This window comes from Culex pipiens, chromosome 2 (genome assembly GCF_016801865.2).
Source record: "Culex pipiens pallens isolate TS chromosome 2, TS_CPP_V2, whole genome shotgun sequence".
NCBI lineage: Eukaryota > Metazoa > Arthropoda > Insecta > Diptera > Culicidae > Culex > Culex pipiens.
The window spans coordinates 33,398,222-33,420,319 of record NC_068938.1 but is presented as its reverse complement, the minus strand read 5'-3'; the positions used below and the strand labels follow the sequence as shown (position 1 = coordinate 33,420,319).

The 22,098-nt window shown below is 35.3% G+C and overlaps 1 protein-coding gene across 2 annotated transcripts in view; it reads left to right on the top strand.

Annotated features, from left to right (window-relative positions):
* The window catches only part of LOC120422038 (protein O-mannosyl-transferase TMTC2-like), a 496,233-nt gene that overhangs the window by 5,158 nt on the left and 468,977 nt on the right, over positions 1-22,098 (top strand). For both annotated transcript variants that reach the window (XM_052708782.1, XM_052708783.1), the window contains exon 2: positions 19,032-20,177. In XM_052708782.1, the coding sequence (XP_052564742.1) occupies positions 20,128-20,177 (50 nt within the window). In that variant the 5' untranslated portion in view covers positions 19,032-20,127. The remainder of the gene's footprint in view (positions 1-19,031; positions 20,178-22,098) is intronic.

Here is a 22,098-nt window from a genome sequence, read left to right as displayed (position 1 = left end):
AGCCGACGGACTCCTCGGCTGCTGCTGCTGTTGTTGTCCACCCAGCAGAGCTTCTTTAATTAAAGTGATTGCAATTTGCCTTCATTTCAAAGTTTTCCTGCCCGGTTCGAGCCGATTCTCCGGTGGGGGTCAACTCCGACCGGAGGAAAAGATTTATGGCCAGCACCGGCACACAAAAACCGGGGCACTTTTGTTCCGTAACGAACGATTTGAGCGCGAAATGGCGTGGAGAAATCCGAAATTGAAAATTAATTAATTTTAATTCAATGCCTTCGTCCACCGGGGAAGCTCCGGGGGTTTTGCCTCTTGCGTTGGAGCCATGGAGTTTTCTCGAGGACATAATTTGCGCCAGCGCCCGGCAGAGATGGGTTGACACATCTTGGAGAACCGGCTTCCGTCTTCGGCCATTGAGACTGCGATGAGCTCTTCTTGTTACGAAATATAGTGTTCTGGACGCTTTCCGAACCGTAGTTGGATGTTACTTTGGATCAAGCTTCAAAAGTTTCAGTTTTACACACTGAATAACCCAAATCTACAGTCCTTTTGAAGAAAATATCCTACAAGATTGCTCCCAAGAGGACAGAGACCCTAAAGCGACGATTGTTGTCTAACGAGAAATAATCGAGCTCAGAAGCCGGGAAAACTCGCTTCGAAAATGGACTCCAAAGCGACGGCGGCGGAGCTTTCATTTAAAACTTTACAATCATTGCTGTCTTTTGCTGTCGCAATTTCACAGGTCGAAGCTTTCCTCGTTTTTTTTTTCTTCTTGAAAGCGAGGCCAAAGAATTTCGCGGAAATTTTCTTCTCTCTCGAGACTTTGACAGCGAAAGCAGACGGAAAACGGCGTTTGCCAGACCAGGAAAATGGACGATCCTGGTGTTGGAGAGGTTTTTGTTCTTGTTTTCGTCTTGGGAAAGCTGCTGGTAACTGACAAAAATTTAGCAAATAAATGTTGAGCGTTCAAGCGGTAAGAAAAACAAAAAGTTTTGGGAATGAAAGGAAAAGTATTTCGGTTTTGAAAACATTGGGTCAGTGAAGCAATTCTGCAGAGTAAACATCACACCACTTGGTATTTCTTGTATTTAATATTCATTACTAGATTTGTGAAATTAAAATCACATATTGATTTAAACTTAAATTACTTTGAAAAGCTTTAAATTGTTCATCTGCACGTCCATTATTAGCTCATTACTGAAAAACAATAAAAAAATTGATTTGCTTTAGAGAAAAAAAAAAAACTTGAAAGTGTCGAAGGCCATGAGCATGATATTCAATTTATAACTTCCGGAAGTTATATTTCAGAACATCCAAACATGCCAAAGAGTATCCAGCGTAGATAACTGAAGCTACCTTATGCTGTACCGAAAGACTTTCCTGAGGTATACATCTGGGCCGTAACTACAGGTTCGATTAGTATGTACATTTTATGTTATCTTCTATCTGTTTATATGAAATTGTGTTTTAAAATGATGGTATGAATTTCATTATTAAATGAATGTATAATAAAAAATCCTCAATCAGTAAAATTTACTTAACTTATTGTTCAAGATAAACGCCTCTAACATTTTATTTGATTTAATTGTAGATTTTCAGTTTAAATATCTGAAAAAATCAAACTTTCATTTAGTTGAAACAGTTTAACAATAACGTTTTCATTTAAAATAGTAGTTTATGCAACAAGTTGCAAAAAGAGGGTTTTTTCAGCACGAGTCGTACAATTATCCAACGAGGTTCACCGAGTTGGATAAATACGAAGAGTGCTGAAAAAATCAAGTTTTGCAACGAGTTCCATACAACATTTTTTGCAATTCCGAAAAACACCCATTGAGTGAAATTTTTTGTCAAATTTTCATGTATTTTGTCAATAAATCGTCTGAATCAAATTTTTTTTGAAAAGTATTACTTTTCGAAACAAGTGCTGAAAAGTTCCACTTTCAGCACCCATTTCAGTGCTGAAAAGTAGAACTTTTCACCATTTATTTTGAAAAGTGTTGCTATTCGATTCTGTTATTTTTGGTACAGAAAAGTAGGCTATTTCGTAGTTCTAGAATGACAGGAAAAGTAAGTAGTTTCACGACGGAATTGTAAAAAATACATAGCATTATTCTGAATATTTATTTACTTTAAAATCTCGGTGAATATCATGAAGCGTACATTTTTTTTTTTTCAAAATTTCTATAAACTCACTTCTCAAATGTTTTCAAACGTTAGCAAGCTTAAAATATCCTAAATAAAAATAGTACAGTGAAACCCCTTTTTACGCGATGTGTTAGGTTTTTATAATTTGTCGGTTTCTCAGGAACGACGCAACATTTTTGCAATGTTTTAAAAGCAAGTTGTAGGTTTTGTTCAGTTCTACAAAACGCTTTTTGAAGCTTGCAAAAATATTGTATGGTTTATGCGAAATATGCGAAACAAAAAAGCGAGGAAATTTTTTTATGTCAATTTATTTCCTGAAAATGTAGCAAATTAATTCAATTCAAATCATGTTTATTTCTTTTAGTAAGCGTAATACATTTTGTTTTACTTATAAACTAGTGTAGATTTACGGAGTTTCTTTCAACTACAGCATTACCAATCAATTTGTTACACTGGCTGAGATAGCAGAACATTCTATCAAAAAAAACTGCTAAAATTTAGCAAATCTTCGGTTATCTTAGATTATTTTCAAAGTTTTACTATCGATACATGCGACTTTAAAACTAATTGGATTCAACTAATAAATTTTATGCAATGACAAAAAAGCTTGTTTTTTCCCATTAGATTCACTATTTTAATGTTAGTGTATTTTGTAAAAAAAAATTTATATATAATAGCTATAAAAATCTTATTTTTATTACTATATTTTATGCTTTATTATGTATTATTTTTCAATTAACTAAAAAATCCTAACTTTATTAGAACGTGACACAAAAATAAACTGTTACTAATTTAAGAAAAAACCCTTTTTTGTGAATGAGCTCTATATTTAATTTGAAACCAAAATGTAGGGGATGTACATTGTCATTTATTGAGCTGATTTTTTTTTTCAAATTTTTGACTATTATAGCAAAACAGTTTTCGCTCATTTTTTCTATTTTATCTTTTTACATTTTATTGAATTTCATGCCAAAGCCAAATTTAGCAAAACAATCTAAAACTTTAAATAATAACTTTTTTGCGACGATCTGCCCAGCATAAATATTTACAAGGTTTTCATCCCCCTTTTCAAAAACTAAATTAAAAATCAATAGGCGAAAATAATTTAATCTGTAACGAGTTCTTCAAAAAATTATTCAAAATCAGAACAGCAAACAAAACAATTTTTCTTTCAAATTCTCCCAAATGTTATGGGTAATTCTCTACCAACTCACACGAAATCGGGAAAAGTTGCCCCGACCCCTCTTCGATTTGCGTGAAACTTTGTCCTAAGGGGTAACTTTTGTCCCTGATCACGAATCCGAGGTCCGTTTTTTGATATCTCGTGACGGAGGGGCGGTACGACCCCTTCCATTTTTGAACATGCGAAAAAAGAGGTGTTTTTCAATAATTTGCAGCCTGAAACGGTGATGAGATAGAAATTTGGTGTCAAAGGGACTTTTATGTAAAATTAGACGCCCGATTTGATGGCGTACTCAGAATTCCGAAAAAACGTATTTTTCATCGAAAAAAACACTAAAAAAGTTTTAAAAATTCTCCCATTTTCCGTTACTCGACTGTAAATTTTTTTGGAACATGTCATTTTATGGGAAATTTAATGTACTTTTCGAATCTACATTGACCCAGAAGGGTCATTTTTTCATTCAGAACAAAATTTTTCATTTTAAAATTTCGTGTTTTTTCTAACTTTGCAGGGTTATTTTTTAGAGTGTAACAATGTTCTACAAAGTTGTAGAGCAGACAATTACAAAAATTGTGATACATAGACATAAGGGGTTTGCTTATAAACATCACGAGTTATCGCGATTTTACGAAAAAAAGTTTTGAAAAAGTTACTTTTTGCGTTTCTCTTTGTTTCGTCGTCCGTGTTTGTCGCGGGTGACCATGAACGGCCATGATCGATGACGACCAACTTTTTCAAAACTTTTTTTCGTAAAATCGCGATAACTCGTGATGTTTATAAGCAAACCCCTTATGTCTATATATCAAAATTTTTGTAATTGTCTGCTCTACAACTTTGTAGAACATTATTACACTCTAAAAAATAACCCTGCAAAGTTAGAAAAAACACGAAATTTTAAAATGAAAAATTTTGTTCTAAATGAAAAAATTACCCTTCTAGGTCAATGTAGATTCGAAAAGTACATTAAATTTCCCATAAAATGACATGTTCCAAAAATTTTTACAGTCAAGTAACGGAAAATGGGAGAATTTTTAAAACTTTTTTAGTGTTTTTTTCGATGAAAAATACGTTTTTTCGGAATTCTGAGTACGCCATCAAATCGGGCGTCTAATTTTACATAAAAGTCCGTTTGACACCAAATTTCTATCTCATCACCGTTTCAGGCTGCAAATTATTGAAAAACACCTCTTTTTTCGCATGTTCAAAAATGGAAGGGGTCGTACCGCCCCTCCGTCACGAGATATCAAAAAACGGACCTCGGATTCGTGATCAGGGACAAAAGTTACCCCTTAGGACAAAGTTTCACGCAAATCGAAGAGGGGTCGGGGCAACTGCTGTGTGAGTTGGCGGAGAATTACCCTAATGTAATTTTTCCACCCAAATAATCAAATATCGTGAAAATTAAACAGGACTCAGAAAAAAAATAATAGGTGACATTTAAGATAAAAAACTATTTATTTAATCTTGAATAAACCAAGCTTGATTTGGAAGTTTCTTTTGAAATTATAATTTTCAAATAAAAAAAATAGTTAAATTAAATAAAATTAAATCTGTTTAATCTTTAATAATATCTCGATATACTTTTTTGGTCAATTCTAACAAATTAAAAAAATAAATTCCGAGAATATTTTTTTGCCTTGACTGATTTTTGTTAACATCTTTTAAGTATTCGCAGTGTTCACTTCTTAGTAAATGTTTTATCAATTTCATGTTAATGTATGTTTTGCTAACAATTAGTTCATAACACGCTTTTCTATTAAAAAAAAGGAAATTAACTTAAAAAGTCATTATGAATGAAATATTTATTATGTTGCTATTTTAAAGAATTGATTTGAGAAAATTAATAAATTTTTCGGAATTTCACGGAAATCTTAAAATTTTACGAATTTCACACTGTCCGCGAAATCGTCAAAAATCACTAACCCTACTGATGATCTATCAACCATTTGCAATATTTAACTCTTTATATCAAATTTTGAAAAAAAAAAAACATTGACCTTGAAATCCACAAATTCGGAACACTTTTTTCTTACAGATGTGAACAAACTTTGATTCTCTCCAGGATTGCATATATTTTACTAAATAATGAAATCAAGCACTGAGACCAACAAAACTCAAACATTGCTATGCTTTCATGACATGTATGATAACTTTTTGTGAAATTATCCGATAAATTAAGGTGTTCCACAATTGTGGGAGGCACAATAACATCTTACAATTATGAAACAGGACAACTTTGACTAGTGAAATAGCAAGAAAATTGCCAAACCAAAGGCCTATAAAAGTAGGACTGAAAGAAAGGTTTAATTTTGCATCCTGTTGACAAATAACAACAAATTTGTGGAAGTTCCGAATATGTGGGATTACTGTATCTTCGGTAACAGTTTTTGCACCATCCTAATCTCTAGTGCAAGAGATTCTCAGTTTGTGTGACCAGCTCCCAAAATTGAATGGAGTCTTAAATAGAAAAACCTAATCCACCTATGTGGTTGATGCCTTCCTCACTTGTTACCAACAATGGGTAATATGAGTGGTTTGGACACATATTTCAGCTATTTTTTTAGGTCCAGAAAAATAAGTACACAGATGTAACTTAAGTTGTCATAACTCGAGACAGGGTTGCCAGATCTTCAATTATGTGGACTCGTTGGAAAGTTCTTTTGATTACCTAACCAACGATGGGTCGGATGATGGATCCGGACATAGTTTACATACATTTAAGTGCGATCCGGCTTCAAAAAAGTACATAAATATCACTTAAGTGGTCATAACTCGAGACAGGGTTGCCAGATCTTCAATTATGTGGACCCGTTGGAAAAGTCTCTCGATTACCTAACCAATGATGGGTAAGATGATGGATTCGGACATCGTTTACATACATTTAAGTAAGATCCGGCTTCAAAAAAGTACATAAATATCACTTAAGTGGTCATAACTCGAGACAGGGTTGCCAGATCTTCGATATTGTGGACTCGTTGGAAAGGTCTCTTGATTACCTAACCAATGATGGGTCGGATGATTGATCCGGACATCGTTTACATGCATTTAAGTGAGATCCGGCTTCAAAAAAGTACTTAAATATCACTTAAGTGGTCATAACTCGAGACAGGGTTGCCAGATCTTCAATTATGTGGACTCGTTCGAAAGGTCTCTCGATTATCTAACCAACGATGGGTCGGATGATGGATCCGGACATCGTTTACATGCATTTAAGCGAGATCCGGCTTAAAAAAGTACATAAATATCACTTAAGTGGTCATAACTCGAGACAGGGTTGCCAGATCTTCGATGTTGTGGACTTGTTGGAAAGGTCTCTTGATTACCTAACCAACGATGAGTCGGATGATGGTTCCGGACATCGTTTACATACATTTAAGTGAGATCCGGCTTCAAAAAAGTACATAAATATCACTTAAGTGGTCATAACTCGAGACAGGGTTGCCAGATCTTCGATATTGTGGACTCGTTGGAAAGGTCTCTTGATTACCTAATCAACGATGAGTCGGATGATGGTTCCGGACATCGTTTACATACATTTAAGTGAGATCCGGCTTCAAAAAAGTACATCAATATCACTTAAGTGGTCATAACTCGAGACATGGTTGCCAGATCTTCAATTATTTGGACTCGTTGGAAAGGTCTCTCAATTACCTAACCAATGATGGGTCGGATGATTGATCCGGACATCGTTTACATGCTATTAAGTGAGATCCGGCTTAAAAAAGTACATAAATATCACTTAAGTGGTCATAACTCGAGACAGGGTTGCCAGATCTTCAATTATGTGGACCCGTTGGAAAAGTCTCTCGATTACCTAACCAATGATGGGTAAGATGATGGATCCGGACATCGTTTACATACATTTAAGTAAGATCCGGCTTCAAAAAAGTACATAAATATCACTTAAGTGGTCATAACTCGAGACAGGGTTGCCAGATCTTCGATATTGTGGACTCGTTGGAAAGGTCTCTTGATTACCTAATCAACGATGAGTCGGATGATGGTTCCGGACATCGTTTACATACATTTAAGTGAGATCCGGCTTCAAAAAAGTACATCAATATCACTTAAGTGGTCATAACTCGAGACATGGTTGCCAGATCTTCAATTATTTGGACTCGTTGGAAAGGTCTCTCGATTACCTAACCAATGATGGGTCGGATGATTGATCCGGACATCGTTTACATGCATTTAAGTGAGATCCGGCTTAAAAAAGTACATAAATATCACTTAAGTGGTCATAACTCGAGACAGGGTTGCCAGATCTTCGATGTTGTGGACTTGTTGGAAAGGTCTTTTGATTACCTAACCAACGATGGGTTGGATGATGGATCTGGACATCGTTTACATACATTTAAGTGAGATCCGGCTTCAAAAAAGTACATAAATATCACTTAAGTGGTCATAACTCGAGACAGGGTTGCCAGATCTTCAATTATGTGGACCCGTTGGAAAAGTCTCTCGATTACCTAACCAATGATGGGTAAGATGATGGATCCGGACATCGTTTACATACATTTAAGTAAGATCCGGCTTCAAAAAAGTACATAAATATCACTTAAGTGGTCATAACTCGAGACAGGGTTGCCAGATCTTCGATATTGTGGACTCGTTGGAAAGGTCTCTTGATTACCTAATCAACGATGAGTCGGATGATGGTTCCGGACATCGTTTACATACATTTAAGTGAGATCCGGCTTCAAAAAAGTACATCAATATCACTTAAGTGGTCATAACTCGAGACATGGTTGCCAGATCTTCAATTATTTGGACTCGTTGGAAAGGTCTCTCGATTATCTAACCAATGATGGGTCGGATGATTGATCCGGACATCGTTTACATGCATTTAAGTGAGATCCGGCTTAAAAAAGTACATAAATATCACTTAAGTGGTCATAACTCGAGACAGGGTTGCCAGATCTTCGATGTTGTGGACTTGTTGGAAAGGTCTTTTGATTACCTAACCAACGATGGGTTGGATGATGGATCTGGACATCGTTTACATGCATATAATTGAGATCCGGATATATGTGAAAACACATTTTTATACATAACTTTTGAACTACTTATCGAAACTTCAAACAATTCAATAGCGATGTATGGGACCCTAAACCAAGTCGAATGCAACTGGTTCGATCAAAATTGGTTCAGCCAGTGCTGAGAAAACTTGGCAAGATTTTTGAACACATACATACATACACACACACACACATACACACACACAGACATTTGTTCAGTTTTCGATTCTGAGTCGATATGTATATATGAAGGTGGGTCTTCGAGCTTTCAATAAAAAGTTCATTTTTAGAGCAGGATTATAGCCTTACCTCAGTGAGGAAGGCAAAACTACTGAATAAAAATTCCTTTTTTTAACCCGGAAACGCATGGAAAAATTTTCATCCTGATTAAAAATACAAAATTAAAAATCTCCTTGTAAAACAAAGGCAAACGAAGTTTAATATTAATTACATTCTTTAGAATTGTGTTTTCTTGGAAAAGAATATTCTGCAATCATGTAAGAGGAAAAAATGCCTTAAAAATACTATGCTTTCAAAAACTGAAATATTTATCAAAATTTAGATATTGATCTTCTAAATCAATTAAATTACATTACATAACAGTTTATTCATACGGAACTAAATCCCACACTTGCAAATCACTCTCACTTCCAAAGTCAACACTCGCTAGCATTTTGTCCAGAAGTCACCACCAACTCATCCACCGTCGGCAAAGTAGCTATTCCCAGTAAAACACAGCCAGACCGACCAAGCTTTGGCCGTCATCCTCCCTCCATCGTGGCCACTTTCTTCAGCTTCTGGTTGTTTTTCTTCTCCATCGCCATCATCCGTTCAGGCCTGTCACGCTTCGTCAGGAAGGATCATTTTTCTTCCCTTTCTCCCTTCCTCCAAACACCCTCCCACCTCCCCAAATTCCTTCACGTTCATTCAGTGAAAATATGAACGTTTTGAAACAAAAATATCTGCCCCGGAAAAAAATGTGCTGCCGCCGACGACGAGGAGGGTGGTTCCGATGGGTCGGACCAGTGACCCAATCTTTTGGGCGCGGCCATCGCACCACCGCCGGGGAGAGAGAAATCCGGCGCGCGCGTTTAACTTGACAGCCAGCGTGACATTGTGACATTGTTTCGATAATTATGAACACAGCTCGATGAGTTGCGGAAAATTCTTCTTTTTTTTTCGATGGGTGGGGGGAGGGGTGAAATTGAGTTTCCCAAATTTGTAAAGGGAGGTGAGTGGTGGAGCAACCTCCAGCTCCTTAGAACCATTGGGCAATTATTGGAATGCCTTCGGAGGGGGGAGGGAGGGGTAAGAGCAGGGCCTAAGGAGAGATTAATCGAGCGTGACAATTAGTCGAGCGTAAGGGAGACGCAGCAGGCCGCTCCTCGGGTGAGGATAACTTTAGTTAAAGTTTTGTGGGTTCGCTTCTGTTTTGGGAGATGTTGCAGAAAGTGGTTATCGATTAAAATTGGGCCTTTTTCTTAATGAAATGTAACGGAGGCTTAAATGGCGTCAGACAGCTTATCGTCATAGACAAAAAAATGTATTTTTTCTTATTTTGTAATGTGTAAATAAATTATCCAACATGGACCATTTCGGTCAAAAAATTAATCAAATACTTTTAGAATTTGGCCCTTAGAGCTACACTCTTGATACTCTTGATACTCTAGCGATCTCTAGCAATCGGTCAAACGAGCAATTGTTCCTCTTGCCCCATAAGATCATCTTGTTCCACTTTCCCTTTTAATTAATTCTCGATTAAATTTTCAAAAGGTCCTATCTGCATAGGAAACCCATGAGGGATAGGTTGTTTTGAAAATTTAATCTAGAATTATACAAAAAAGCGTCAATCAATCGTTTATCGTCAGTAATTCAGAATCAGAATCTTATGAATCTTAGTCTTGAGTCTATGATATTTTAAATGTTCAGAAAATCAAGAAATTAATCAGTAAGGAATGTTATCCGATTCCTTTGAATAAATTCAAACTTATAAAGGTATAAAAATAACTAAAAAAAAACTCATTGCGATTCAGAATATAATTTAAAAAAACGTTACTTAATCCACCCTTAGGTGGTTGGTGCCTTCCTCACATTCGTTGGAAAGGTCATTTAATTACCTATCCAAAGGTAGGTCGCATGATGTATTTGGACAACGTTTTCATCAAAATATCTGAGATCTGGCCTCCAAAAAGTGTATAAATAAAACTTAAGTGCTTATAACTTTTGATAGGTCTGTCAGATTCTCAATGTTTTGCACGCGTTGGAAAGGTCTTTTGATTACCTTTCCAACGACAGGTCAGATGATAGATCCGGACATCGTTTTCATCATGATATCTGAGATCCGGCTTCCAAAAAGTACATAAATAACACTTAAGTGCTAATAACTTTAGATAGAGTTGTCAGATCTTCTATGCATTGGTCGCGTTGGAAAGGTCTTTTAAATACCTTTGAGTAATTCTCGCTGAAAGTGGACCACTATTTACACAAGGTGCTCAAAAATCAAAAGCAATGTTCTTTTCCAATAGCCCCCACCAAGTTATGAAAGAAACCATGTTTGGTTGGTTGAATTTGTCCTCACCTCGGCGCCACGAAGCTAAAACATTTTTTTTAATTGGTATTTTTTTGACTTAGGCGCGTCTACAAAATTGCTAATAACTTTGCAAAACTTCAACGAACCCTTGATGTTTAGGGGTGTTTTGGAAAGGAAATGAGCAGAGCTTTCGAATGCACTTGTCAGAAAAATACCGTTCCATACATTTTTTAGCCATAAAACAACAATGTATTTTTAAAAGTCATTTTTGAAGGCCGGCGCCCCGCTTCATCGAAAAACTGACAAATCCATTCGAAAGCTGAGACGATTTCACATAAAGGACCAATAAATCTAAGGTGTATGTTCCTCCTATCTTTTTTAATCTAATTTTGATTCTGAGAGCGCAGCGCTCCGTTCGTATTTCGGGCGCCCATAATGTTGCATTAGCTTGCTCCAATGTAAGGTTTTGTCAAACAATATAGGTGCTCACTTTTTAAATGATAGTTCATTATCCAAGGATCAAGATGCACTATCGATAATTGACCAATATTTAAGGTTTTGGGTTCTGCCAGGCAATTTAATGTCGAAAAGTTGTTTTTGTTTATTTTTTTTTGTTGTTAAATGCTTATTACAATTGGGTGGACATTTTTACAGTAAAACTAATGAATGTAGCATGTAGGAAATTGGTTTCTTATAGTTATTTAGGTAGCTGAGTTCGGATCTGCAATCAAATTTCAGTTAAACAGTGAAATTTCGAGCCACACCCAAAAGTTATTTGCGGTAATATGCTGTAATTTTAATCGCTAGTGAATTCGATCATATTTCATCTTTTGCTCACCTTTAATTGATATTTATTCACGGATTTTTTTATGGAAAATGTTTTTTTTTTCAAGTTCTGATTGTTTTGAGAATGTCAGAAAACCTCATTTTGTGATTTGGCTGGTTTCAATGTAAACTTAAAAATAAATGAAAACTTTAGATTTTTTAGGATTTTTTTATGATTTTGTGGAACGATTGTATACGTCAGTCATTAATTAATGACGATTTCCATAACTTTGCAAGGAATAGAAAAATCGCTCCCATCCATTTTCACTACATGCAAATAACATTTAGGCGTGGCTCAAATATCACTGTTCACATAAGAAACCATACTTTGGCTTCCAAAACATATGCCGCATGTAAATAATAGGCCGTGCTTGTTAATTCTGGGAAATTTGTAAAATTGGCACTTTTTTTCTCACTAAAACTCAAATATCTTTGCGTTGGAGTATCGAAATTACGTTTTCTCCTCGAGAAAAATGTTCGTGGTGAAATTTCCTACATGCTACATTCATCAGTTTTACTGTAAAAATGTCCACCCAATTGTAAATAAGCATTTAACTACAAAAAAAGTAAACAAAAACAACTATTCGACATTAAATTGCCTGGCAGAACCCAAAACCTTAAATATTGGTCAATTATTGATAGTGCATCTTGATCCTTGGATAATGAACTATCATTTAAAAAGTGAGCACCTATATTGTTTGACAAAACCTTACATTGGGGCAAGCTAATGCAACATTTTGGGCGCCCGAAATACGAACGGAGCGCTGCGCTCTCAGAATCAAAATTAGATTAAAAAAGATAGGAGGAACATACACCTTAGATTTATTGGTCCTTTATGTGAAATCGTCTCAGCTTTCAAATGGATTTGTCAGTTTTTCGATAAAGCGGGGCGCCGGCCTTCAAAAATGACTTTTAAAAATACATTGTTGTTTTATGGCTAAAAAATGTATGGAACGGTATTTTTCTGACAAGTGCATTCGAAAGCTCTGCTCATTTCCTTTCCAAAACACCCCTAAACATCAAGGGTTCGTTGAAGTTTTGCAAAGTTATTAGCAATTTTGTAGACGCGCCTAAGTCAAAAAAATACCAATTAAAAAAAATGTTTTAGCTTCGTGGCGCCGAGGTGAGGACAAATTCAACCAACCAAACATGGTTTCTTTCATAACTTGGTGGGGGCTATTGGAAAAGTACATTGCTTTTGATTTTTGAGCACCTTGTGTAAATAGTGGTCCACTTTCAGCGAGAATTACTCCTTTCTAAAAATGTATAACATGCCCGGTTTTCGTACAAAAACCACCCTTTTTACAATCTTCCGGACTTTTGTTAAAATCGTTTTTTTAGCATAACTTTTGAAGTACTTAACTAAACCGCATAATTTTCAATAGCGACTTATGGGACCCCAAGACGGATCGAATGACGCCAAAACGGACAAAATCGGTTGAGCCAATGTCAAGATAATCGAGTGACAATTTTTTGATCAACATCCCACCACACACACAGACATTTGCTCAGAATTTGATTCTGAGTCGATAGGTATACATGAAGGTGGGTCTAGGAGGTCTAATTGAGAAGTTCAGTTTTCGAGTGATTTTATAGCCTTTCCTCAGTAAGGTGAGGAAGGCAAAAATGGATAAACAGATAATGTTTTAAAAAGTCCGATGTTATGGAAATATAGGAAATTTTGCAATTGTTCAAATTTAAAATGAAACTGGGATAAGGTGATAAAATATTTTAAATCATTAATAAAAAATAATGTAAGTACGTCATTGGCCATTGCGTACCATTTGGTTTGATTTTTTTAAATTAAAAAAATGCCCTCGAAAAGGTTGCTATCTTTGTTTTTTCTCTTGGCAATCATAATACAATGCCTTAAAACAAAATGCAAACAAAAATTTTAAATTGCTTGAAATTTGTTTATTTTTTCTTAAAATATTAAGATTGAACCATTTTTTTTACTCCACTTATCCTTAAAAATCAAGTTTAGTTTTACACTAAATTGATTTTCGTTAGTGGCATTGCATACACGTGAAAAAAAGTTGAATTTTGTAAAATTAAGAAATTTGATAGTTGAATATTACGTTTGTTTAAGATAATTTTTCAAAAATATTGTGTAAAAAAATAAATTTAACAGATAATTATGAAATGTAAAATTTCCCCTTTTTCGTACACGAAATCTGTTACTACTCCCAGATGTAATAAACGTTTCATTTGCAAGAACTGAAAAGTTGATCTTTTTAGCACTGAAATAATTGCTATAATAAATTTTTCAGCTCTGTTATTTTTGGTGATGAAATGGCTAGTATAAATTGTATTTATAGTTTTTATCAATTTGCTTTGGTCGAGCTTGAGGCGGAGGGCAATATAAAACACATTTCAAGTATAGCGAATCATTTTAATTTCAAAATGTTTTTAAGATAGTAACAATCAAGTTACCGTAAAAATATCAATGTTCTATTTGATAGAAAATAAAAAAAAAACGTTATTTATTGTATTCTAAATAGTTATCGCCTGAACAAGTTTTATAAAAATGTATGTTTAAGGGTGCACAGCAACCATGGATTGTTAAAATAGTCAAAATGTGTTGTAAATGGTTTTGTAGACAGTACTTTCGAGGATGAATGAAATTTTTTGTATCGATAGTCCTGTAGTTTTGAAGATACCAAAATGTGTGTAACAAAAACCTTGGTGCAAATGCTCTGGTTGATGTGTACCGTTAAGCAATAATTTGTTTTACCCCTGATTTTATTGAGAAAATTTGTAGGGAAAATGGAAAGGGAACATCAACACATGAAATATTTTTTTTTTTCAATTTGCCTGAGTAGGCTATTTTATCATAAAAATAAAATTGGAATTTGAAGTTATAAATAGTTCAAAATTTTAAAAGAACAATTGAAAATTTATTTTAAATCGTTTAAATTTAAAGTTTTAATTTTTTTTCAAATTAAATGACACACTTTTACGAGGAATGGGATTTTCATCGTTATTTAGTTTCTGAAAATTGTATGATCAAGATTTTCTTAATGGTTATTGCAAGATTTAGATTGTGTACAGTATAGATCGTTCAAAAAATTCTTAAAAATCTTAGATACCAGCCAGCTAAAAAAAATCTTTTCCATGCAACACTTTTTCCGGTTCTGTTTCCAAAACTCTATTTTGAGCTTTCGTGGTAATCGACAAGCTTCCCTTCAATTTTGTTTCTTTCCTTTCAAAGCAATTTCCCGCGTCTCATCTACGCAAATATGATACTTTTATTTGCAATAAAGAAGAACAAAGCCCCGGAGGACCCGACCAGACAGCGGAACAGCCTCTCCCATAAACTCGCTATCGCAATGCCGCCTGATTTGGGTGGGACAAAAAAAAAAGAACGGCTCTTTTCGCTCCGATCATCGACGTCTAGCTTCCTTCCGGTGCCAAGGGTGAGGGAAAAGGGTACCTCAGGGGGAAGAAAATGGCCTTCCACCGTAATTTGAAATTTTTCCTGCTCAAACGAAACAGTAAGTCGTTGATCCGCCTCTTGCGAAAAATGCCCGCGAGTCCACCGCGAGTCGGCAGCAGGCAATTTTCGTCGTTCCGAGCAGGGAAACGAAACGAAAAGTTGAACTGTAGAACAATTTCGCCTCAATTGAAACCGTTTGAAAGTGATATTTCCAAAGGCGAATAAATTTCACCGCTCGCCCCGGCGGCAATCGCCGAAGCCGGTTTTTCTCTTTGTCTTTGTACTACAGGGTAGAAAATTGTCTCCAAGGGTGGGGAGGGGAGTGAGCGGAAGGGAAGGATCAAACTTTATGTTTAAATTTGAGATGTTTCGGCGATGGATTTCCGATTTCGACGAAGTCTGGGTCGGGTATCGTGGACGACTCGGGGCTTGGTCCGCGGCGGGGAAAGAACTTTTTTTTCTGTGAAATTGATTTCAACTGAATTTCAGTGCCATCATTTGAGCCAGCCAAGCGGAAGTGGAACATACTTTCAGTGTTTGACTAAGTGAAAGGGAAAGTCGGGAGCTCTGTGGATGATTTTGAAGAAAAGTCATGCTTTTCATTTCTCAACTATATATTTAATGGAATTTAAATTATTGTTTCAATATCATTTCCATTGCCAAAAGATATTTGGCCCGACAATTCGTGAATTTTCCAAAGCGTTTTGGTTTACCGCAGACTGTTATTCGAATTGTTTGATTGAAAATTTGATGCAATGATCGCTTTGCACTCTACAAAAATATTGTAGATTTCGCATTAAAACTTCTCACTTGACAAAGTTAAGAGGCAGTATTTGTAAATATTGCTCGGTTTGTTCTAGAGGTCGTATCGAGGTGCTCCGATTTGGATGAAACTTTCAGCGTTTGTTTTTCTATACATGAGATGAACTCATGCCAAATATGAGCCCTCTACGACAAAGGGAAGTGGGTTAAAACGGGCATTAAAGTTTGAGGCCCAAAAAACAAAAAAAATCTTAAAATTACTCGCCTTTCCGTAAAACTTCATCAATTCCAACTCTCTTAGATGCATTCGAAAGGTCTTTTGAAGCACTTCAAAATGCGCCATAGACATCCAGGATTGGTTTGACTTTTTCTCATAGCTTTTGCAAATTACTGTTAAAAATGGATTTTTTTAAAACCTTAATAACTTTTTGCAACAGCCTCCAACACCCATACTTCCATAGGTCAAAAGATAGGTAATTTCATGCACTATAAGCCTACGGTATTAACTTTTTGGCCAATCGCAGTTTTTCTCATAGTTTTTCGATTTTTCTAAAACAAACATTCTGCAACGTTAGTTTTTGCCCTGTAGGCCGCCATAGCGGCACTTTTTGGTCTCAATTTAGTCATATTCGGAATCCTCGGAAAATTTCACGTAGATTAGAAGGATTAGAGTAGTAAATTTGATTGGAAAAATGCCATTTAGAATGTATTAAAATATTTTTTAGCAATTCGTTGGATTAGGGGTAAAACAGGTTTTCGCCTACTTGATACAGCATTTGACGTATTGATCAAAGGGTAAATAAGATCTATTTCTTTTTTCAAAAATGTTTTATTTAATTATTTTTTAAATCAAATTTATTACTCCAATACTTTTAACTTACGTGAAATTGTCCGAGGTTTCCGAATATGACTAAATTGAGACCAAAAAGTGCCGCTATGGCGGCCTACAGGGCAAAAACTAACGTTGCAGAATGTTTGTTTTAGAAAAATCGAAAAACCTTGAGAAAAACTGCGATTGGCCAAAAAGTTAATACCATAGGCTTATAGTACATGAAATTCCCTAACTTTTGACCTATGGAAGTATGGGTGTTGGAGGCTGTTGCAAAAAGTTATTAAGGTTTTAAAAAAATCAATTTTTGACAGTAATTTGCAAAAGCTATGAGAAAATGTCAAACCAATCCTGGATGTCTATGGCGCATTTTGAAGGGCTTCAAAAGACCTTTCGAATTCAACTAAGAGAGTTGAAATTGATGAAGTTTTACGGGAATGCGAGCAATTTTAAGATTTTTTATGGTTTTTGGGCCTCAAAATTCAATGCCCGTTTTACCCCACTTCCCTTTGTCGTAGAAGGCTCATATTTGGCATGAGTTCATCTCATGTATTGACAAACAAACGCTGAAAGTTTCATCCAAATCGGAGCAACTTGATACGACCTGTTACACATTGGTGAAAAACTCGCTCTTAACAACTTCCAGTAAATTGAAAATTTTGCTTTTCTCCATACATTTTTTTTTCTAAAATTCCTATGCAAACTTCAACCCTCAACGCATGCTTTTGCATGCGAGTTTACCATCGGTTTTATTGTTGCGTACATTTCAGGAACTAAAGAAATTCAATGATACAAATGTGATTTGCAGTATTAGTGCAGTTATGATTTTTATATTGCAGCACATCAATTTTTCGGTTTCTTTGGGTCGCTGAAATCCTAACCAACTTGCCAACATTTGAAAAGAATTGGTTTAGTATTTTTTACGGAAATTACTAGAAGTGTTAATCATTAGAAAGACTGTTAAATATATATTAAATCTGTTAATTAAATATAAAAAAACTTATTAAACAATTTTAAACATAGTTTACAAATTTTCATAAAACAATTTTTATATTTTTTGAGAATTTAATAGATAAACTTCAAGTTTTTCCTTTGTTAGTATTTTTAATGCTTTCCGGCTGTCTAAATTTCAACGGAAATAGAGCCACAATTAACTCAAATTACCATCAACATGGAATAAATTATGTCCGGGGTAAAATTGGATCATACAAATTTCTGCAAACTGGTATGACCCAAACTCACCTACAAGACTCAATGTCACTCTTGATGACGGTTATAAAAAAATCTTTTTCTGTGATGATTTAAATTTTCAACACATGTGGGCACATCTCAAAATATTTAAAATGCTTCGAAATCCTAACTAAATCGTTTCTCTACCAGCTATGATTCACACAATTGTTCAAGTTAAAGAATGTAGAGATTGTATACATTTTCATTTGAGTTACTTAATAATAATATGCCTTCCTTTTATTGTAATGTGAGTTCTATTTTTTCAGTTTGTTACGTTTGCAACCTTTTTGAATGTGTTTTATTATTTTAATGATTATTGTTATTAAATAAGTAGGGGAACTATACCCTTTTTCAGCCTATTTCTATTAGCGGCCTATCAGCACTTTGATCACGAATTACAGCTTTTATAAAGTGTTTTTGAATATTCCAAAGAAATAAATAGCTCAAATAAAAGTTAGCAAGCAACTCTCCATTGTTGATACATCTGAAAATGTTGATTTAATAGCGGAAAACGGCAAAAGTGATGAGAATTGGTCGAACGGCTTAGAGTGATTAAAATGGGTATATTTCCCCTACATTTTGTTTTCAAAAATATGCAAACATTTACTATTTAACCATCTTCATAGGCAAAAAATTTCAACAAGAACGCCAAGAAGAAAAAAAATGAAAACATTTAAAAGTTACTGTGAAAGTTGGTAAATACATAAATGTAATAAATGTTCTCTTCCAAGAAGTGTTCTTTTACAAACATCATGATAAATTAAACTCCCAATTCGTTCCGATTGCTATCACTCGGAAATCAAATTTCCTCCAATAAGTGCGACGTTCGGTGAATCCTTCTCAAAAGACGTAAAACTTCGACCCACATCAAAATCAACACCACCACCAGCAGTACCGTACCACCACCCTCGGCCATTACCAGCACTGCAATTCAGCCCAAACATTCCCGGATTTCGAGGCAAATGCCGAGAATCCGGGAATTATTAGGTTTCATTGCCATTCATGTCCCACTAACAAAGATCATTTCCCTGCCTTTCTTTTTCATCTTACCGGGTTTATTTTTCTGTCTTTTCCTACAGATTGCACAGACACAGACACACTCAATCTGACGAAAGCAAATGACACCATCATCCGAGTTGGGCTTCCCTCGTCGATGAATGGGAGACTTTTCCTCGAAGGAATAATATCTTCTTCTCTCGTGTTTCATAAAAGACAAATCAACGAAACTTGAGGCAAGAAAAGTTGTCTTCTTTGTCGTCGCAGTCGTCGCCGTCGGTGTTTGTGTGGAAACAAAAACTGTACGTGTGTGAGCTTTTCTGAGGAAAGCAATCGAATAACGAAGAAGAAATAAAAACAACAACTAGAAGAAAAGGGAGGAAAAACGCCTTCCTCTAATAACATGGAAAACATTTTGATGATCTGACTTCAAAAAAAGAAAGTTTTTCTCCGGCTGTCACTCCTCACACACACATCCGGTCAACTTGAAGGGAAATCCGTCGACGAGGACATTCAGAAGCAGCTCAGGAAACTGACTCAAGTTGGGTCTGGACGGTTCTCATTGTCAACTTGTGTGTGTGAGTGGTGGATAAAATGCAGGAAAAACCATCATCCGGGCCCCAAAAGCCAACCCAACGGGATCTGCTTCGAGCAGATTAGGTGACGGTTTTCCGGAGGAAAATTGGAATTTTTTCCGAAACACGCCCACGCAGAGGAAAAACGCTCTCCCTCACACACTAGCACAAGTGTGGAAAAGTGCGTGAAATTTACATAAATAGTTTACGAGCCCAGCTCGGCGAAGGAGGGGGGTGGAAAATTCTAGCGCGCGCAAGAAAACTGGGATAGATTTTCCGGCTGACGTGGAAAATAGCGACGCGTGAAGAGCGGAAAAAGTTTCATTCAATTTGGGGCTAGGAATTTGAAGTTAATTGAGTGTTACGCGGGGGCTGCCTTTTTGTCGAGCGAGTGTTTTCACAGAAAAAAAAGTCGGGAAAAATCGTGAAAAAAGTCAAGTGTGTGAAGTGAAAATAGCACAACGGGGAAAAAAATTGCTCCTGCATGAGTTGTGGCGGTCCGACGGTGGGGAAAAGTTGAGTGTTATTTCAAGCCCTGCCTACGTGATATGAATTGGTCCTACCGCAAGGAAACGCTTCAGCTAGAGCTAAAATAGCACTCGCAATGACGTCTCAGCAGCAGCACCAGCACCAACGGCGCAGCAACAAGTTAAGGTAAGTGCGCGCTAATTAAATTGGGGTGAATTGAGTGGGCTTTTGAAAATGTGCTTGATGAGAAATTGGTTTTAGCGTCTGCAGACATGTTTATTTTTCCGATTTTTTGTAATTAGAATTTGAAGCATTTTAATTGGTTTTGAATCAAAACCTACCATGGAAATCTATAATTATTCAAGTGATCAATTTACGTGAAAACCATCCTCCAGAAATTTTAATCCAAAATAATAAATTCGTCATGCTAAGGTTTGAAGCCAATATCGGCATATGAGAAATCTGCAGAATTTAGATCCTAAGGCTATCAACTATACGGATTTTTTCTATACCGTACGGATTTTCGACCATCTTCGTGTATTTTAAACAGGATTATTTGGAAAGTTTTCCTAGTTTGATTCAGTTTAAGTTGATTATCAACAATGGTTATTTTCAAATACAAAACATATTTATGCAACAAAAGATCCAAAGGCTATCTAATGCTTGTGAAAACATATGAAAATAAGAATTGATAAATGTTTTAAACTTTTAAACGCTTAACAAAAAAAAGGACGAACATAAAGATTGTTTAACTGTTTGTTGTTTTGTTTTGAGAAAGCCAATATCACCCCAGAAACTCCAACCAGTTTATTTTGAGAATGTTTTTAAAAGATCCAAGTCATTAGCAGCATTGTAATGTGAAATTTGTAAATTTGTAAAGGGTTATCAGGCTAAATTTGAAAAATTTGGCAAAGTTTCGATCAAAAGTCGGGAAAAATCTGGCAGACAAAAATTTATCATTTCTTAATGGGAAGGAGAAGGAGAGAATGCATTAATTCAAAAAATTGTTATGGTTAAACTGGTTTTAAAAATATTTTTTTATTGGTTTTATTTTATGTTGCATGTACATTTTCTTTAAGAAAAACACAATAATATTTTTAAATTCGTTCATTTTAATCAAAAAGTTGTTCAAAATGTACATAAAGTGAAAAATCCTGCAAAATATATCAATAATATATCACTGAGAAGGATTAATCTTTATTCAGGCTGAAACTTGAAAAATCTAGCATTCCCAGATTTATCTGGCTACCTGGCAACCCTGGCTGTAAATACAACATAATTTTATCTCAATGATTTCTGAACAAATTTTGTTATACAATGGGATCATATCTGCAAATTGTACCGATTTTTTAGTATTGGATCGAAAATTAGAGGGCAAAAATACCTTTCCGAAATATTCTACAATTTCAATAGAAATAAACGTGCATTCATCTGTAAATTCCTTAAGGTGACGACTTTCATCATTGCCATGATTTTTTGTTCGAAGATATGAATTTTGCTTACCTTACAGTATTTTAACAAAATTCCGTGTAATACTTTTTGGTGAAGATTTTCCTATTCCTTATAAAAGTATGGAAATCGTCAGTAATCAATTATTGTTAACCAGGAAGCCAGTGATTGCATCACAAATTTATAAAAAAAAATTGAAACTCATTTGATTTAGAACTAGCGTCAAGAAGGGAAAAACCGGCATATGAGCAATTCTCTACAAAACCGGCCGATTTCGACCATTTTTATTTTTTGTATTTTTTGATTTGGCTCAAACTTTGTGGGGGCCTTCCCTATGACCAAAGAAGCCATTTTTCATCATTAGTTTGTCCATATAAATTTCCATACAAATTTGGCAGCTGTTCATACAAAAATTGTACGTAAATATTCGTAAATCTGTAACTTTTGAAGGAATTTTTTGATCAATTTGGTGTCTTCGGCAAAGTTGTAAGTATTGTTAAGGACTATTTAGAAAAAAATAGGTACACGGAAAAAAAAATTTCCCGATTTTTTTATTAACTTTTTTTTCACAAAAACTCAAATTCCCAAAATACGTATTTTTTGATTTTCGAGATTTTTTGATATGTTTTAGGGGACAAAAATCCGCAACTTTTGAGCT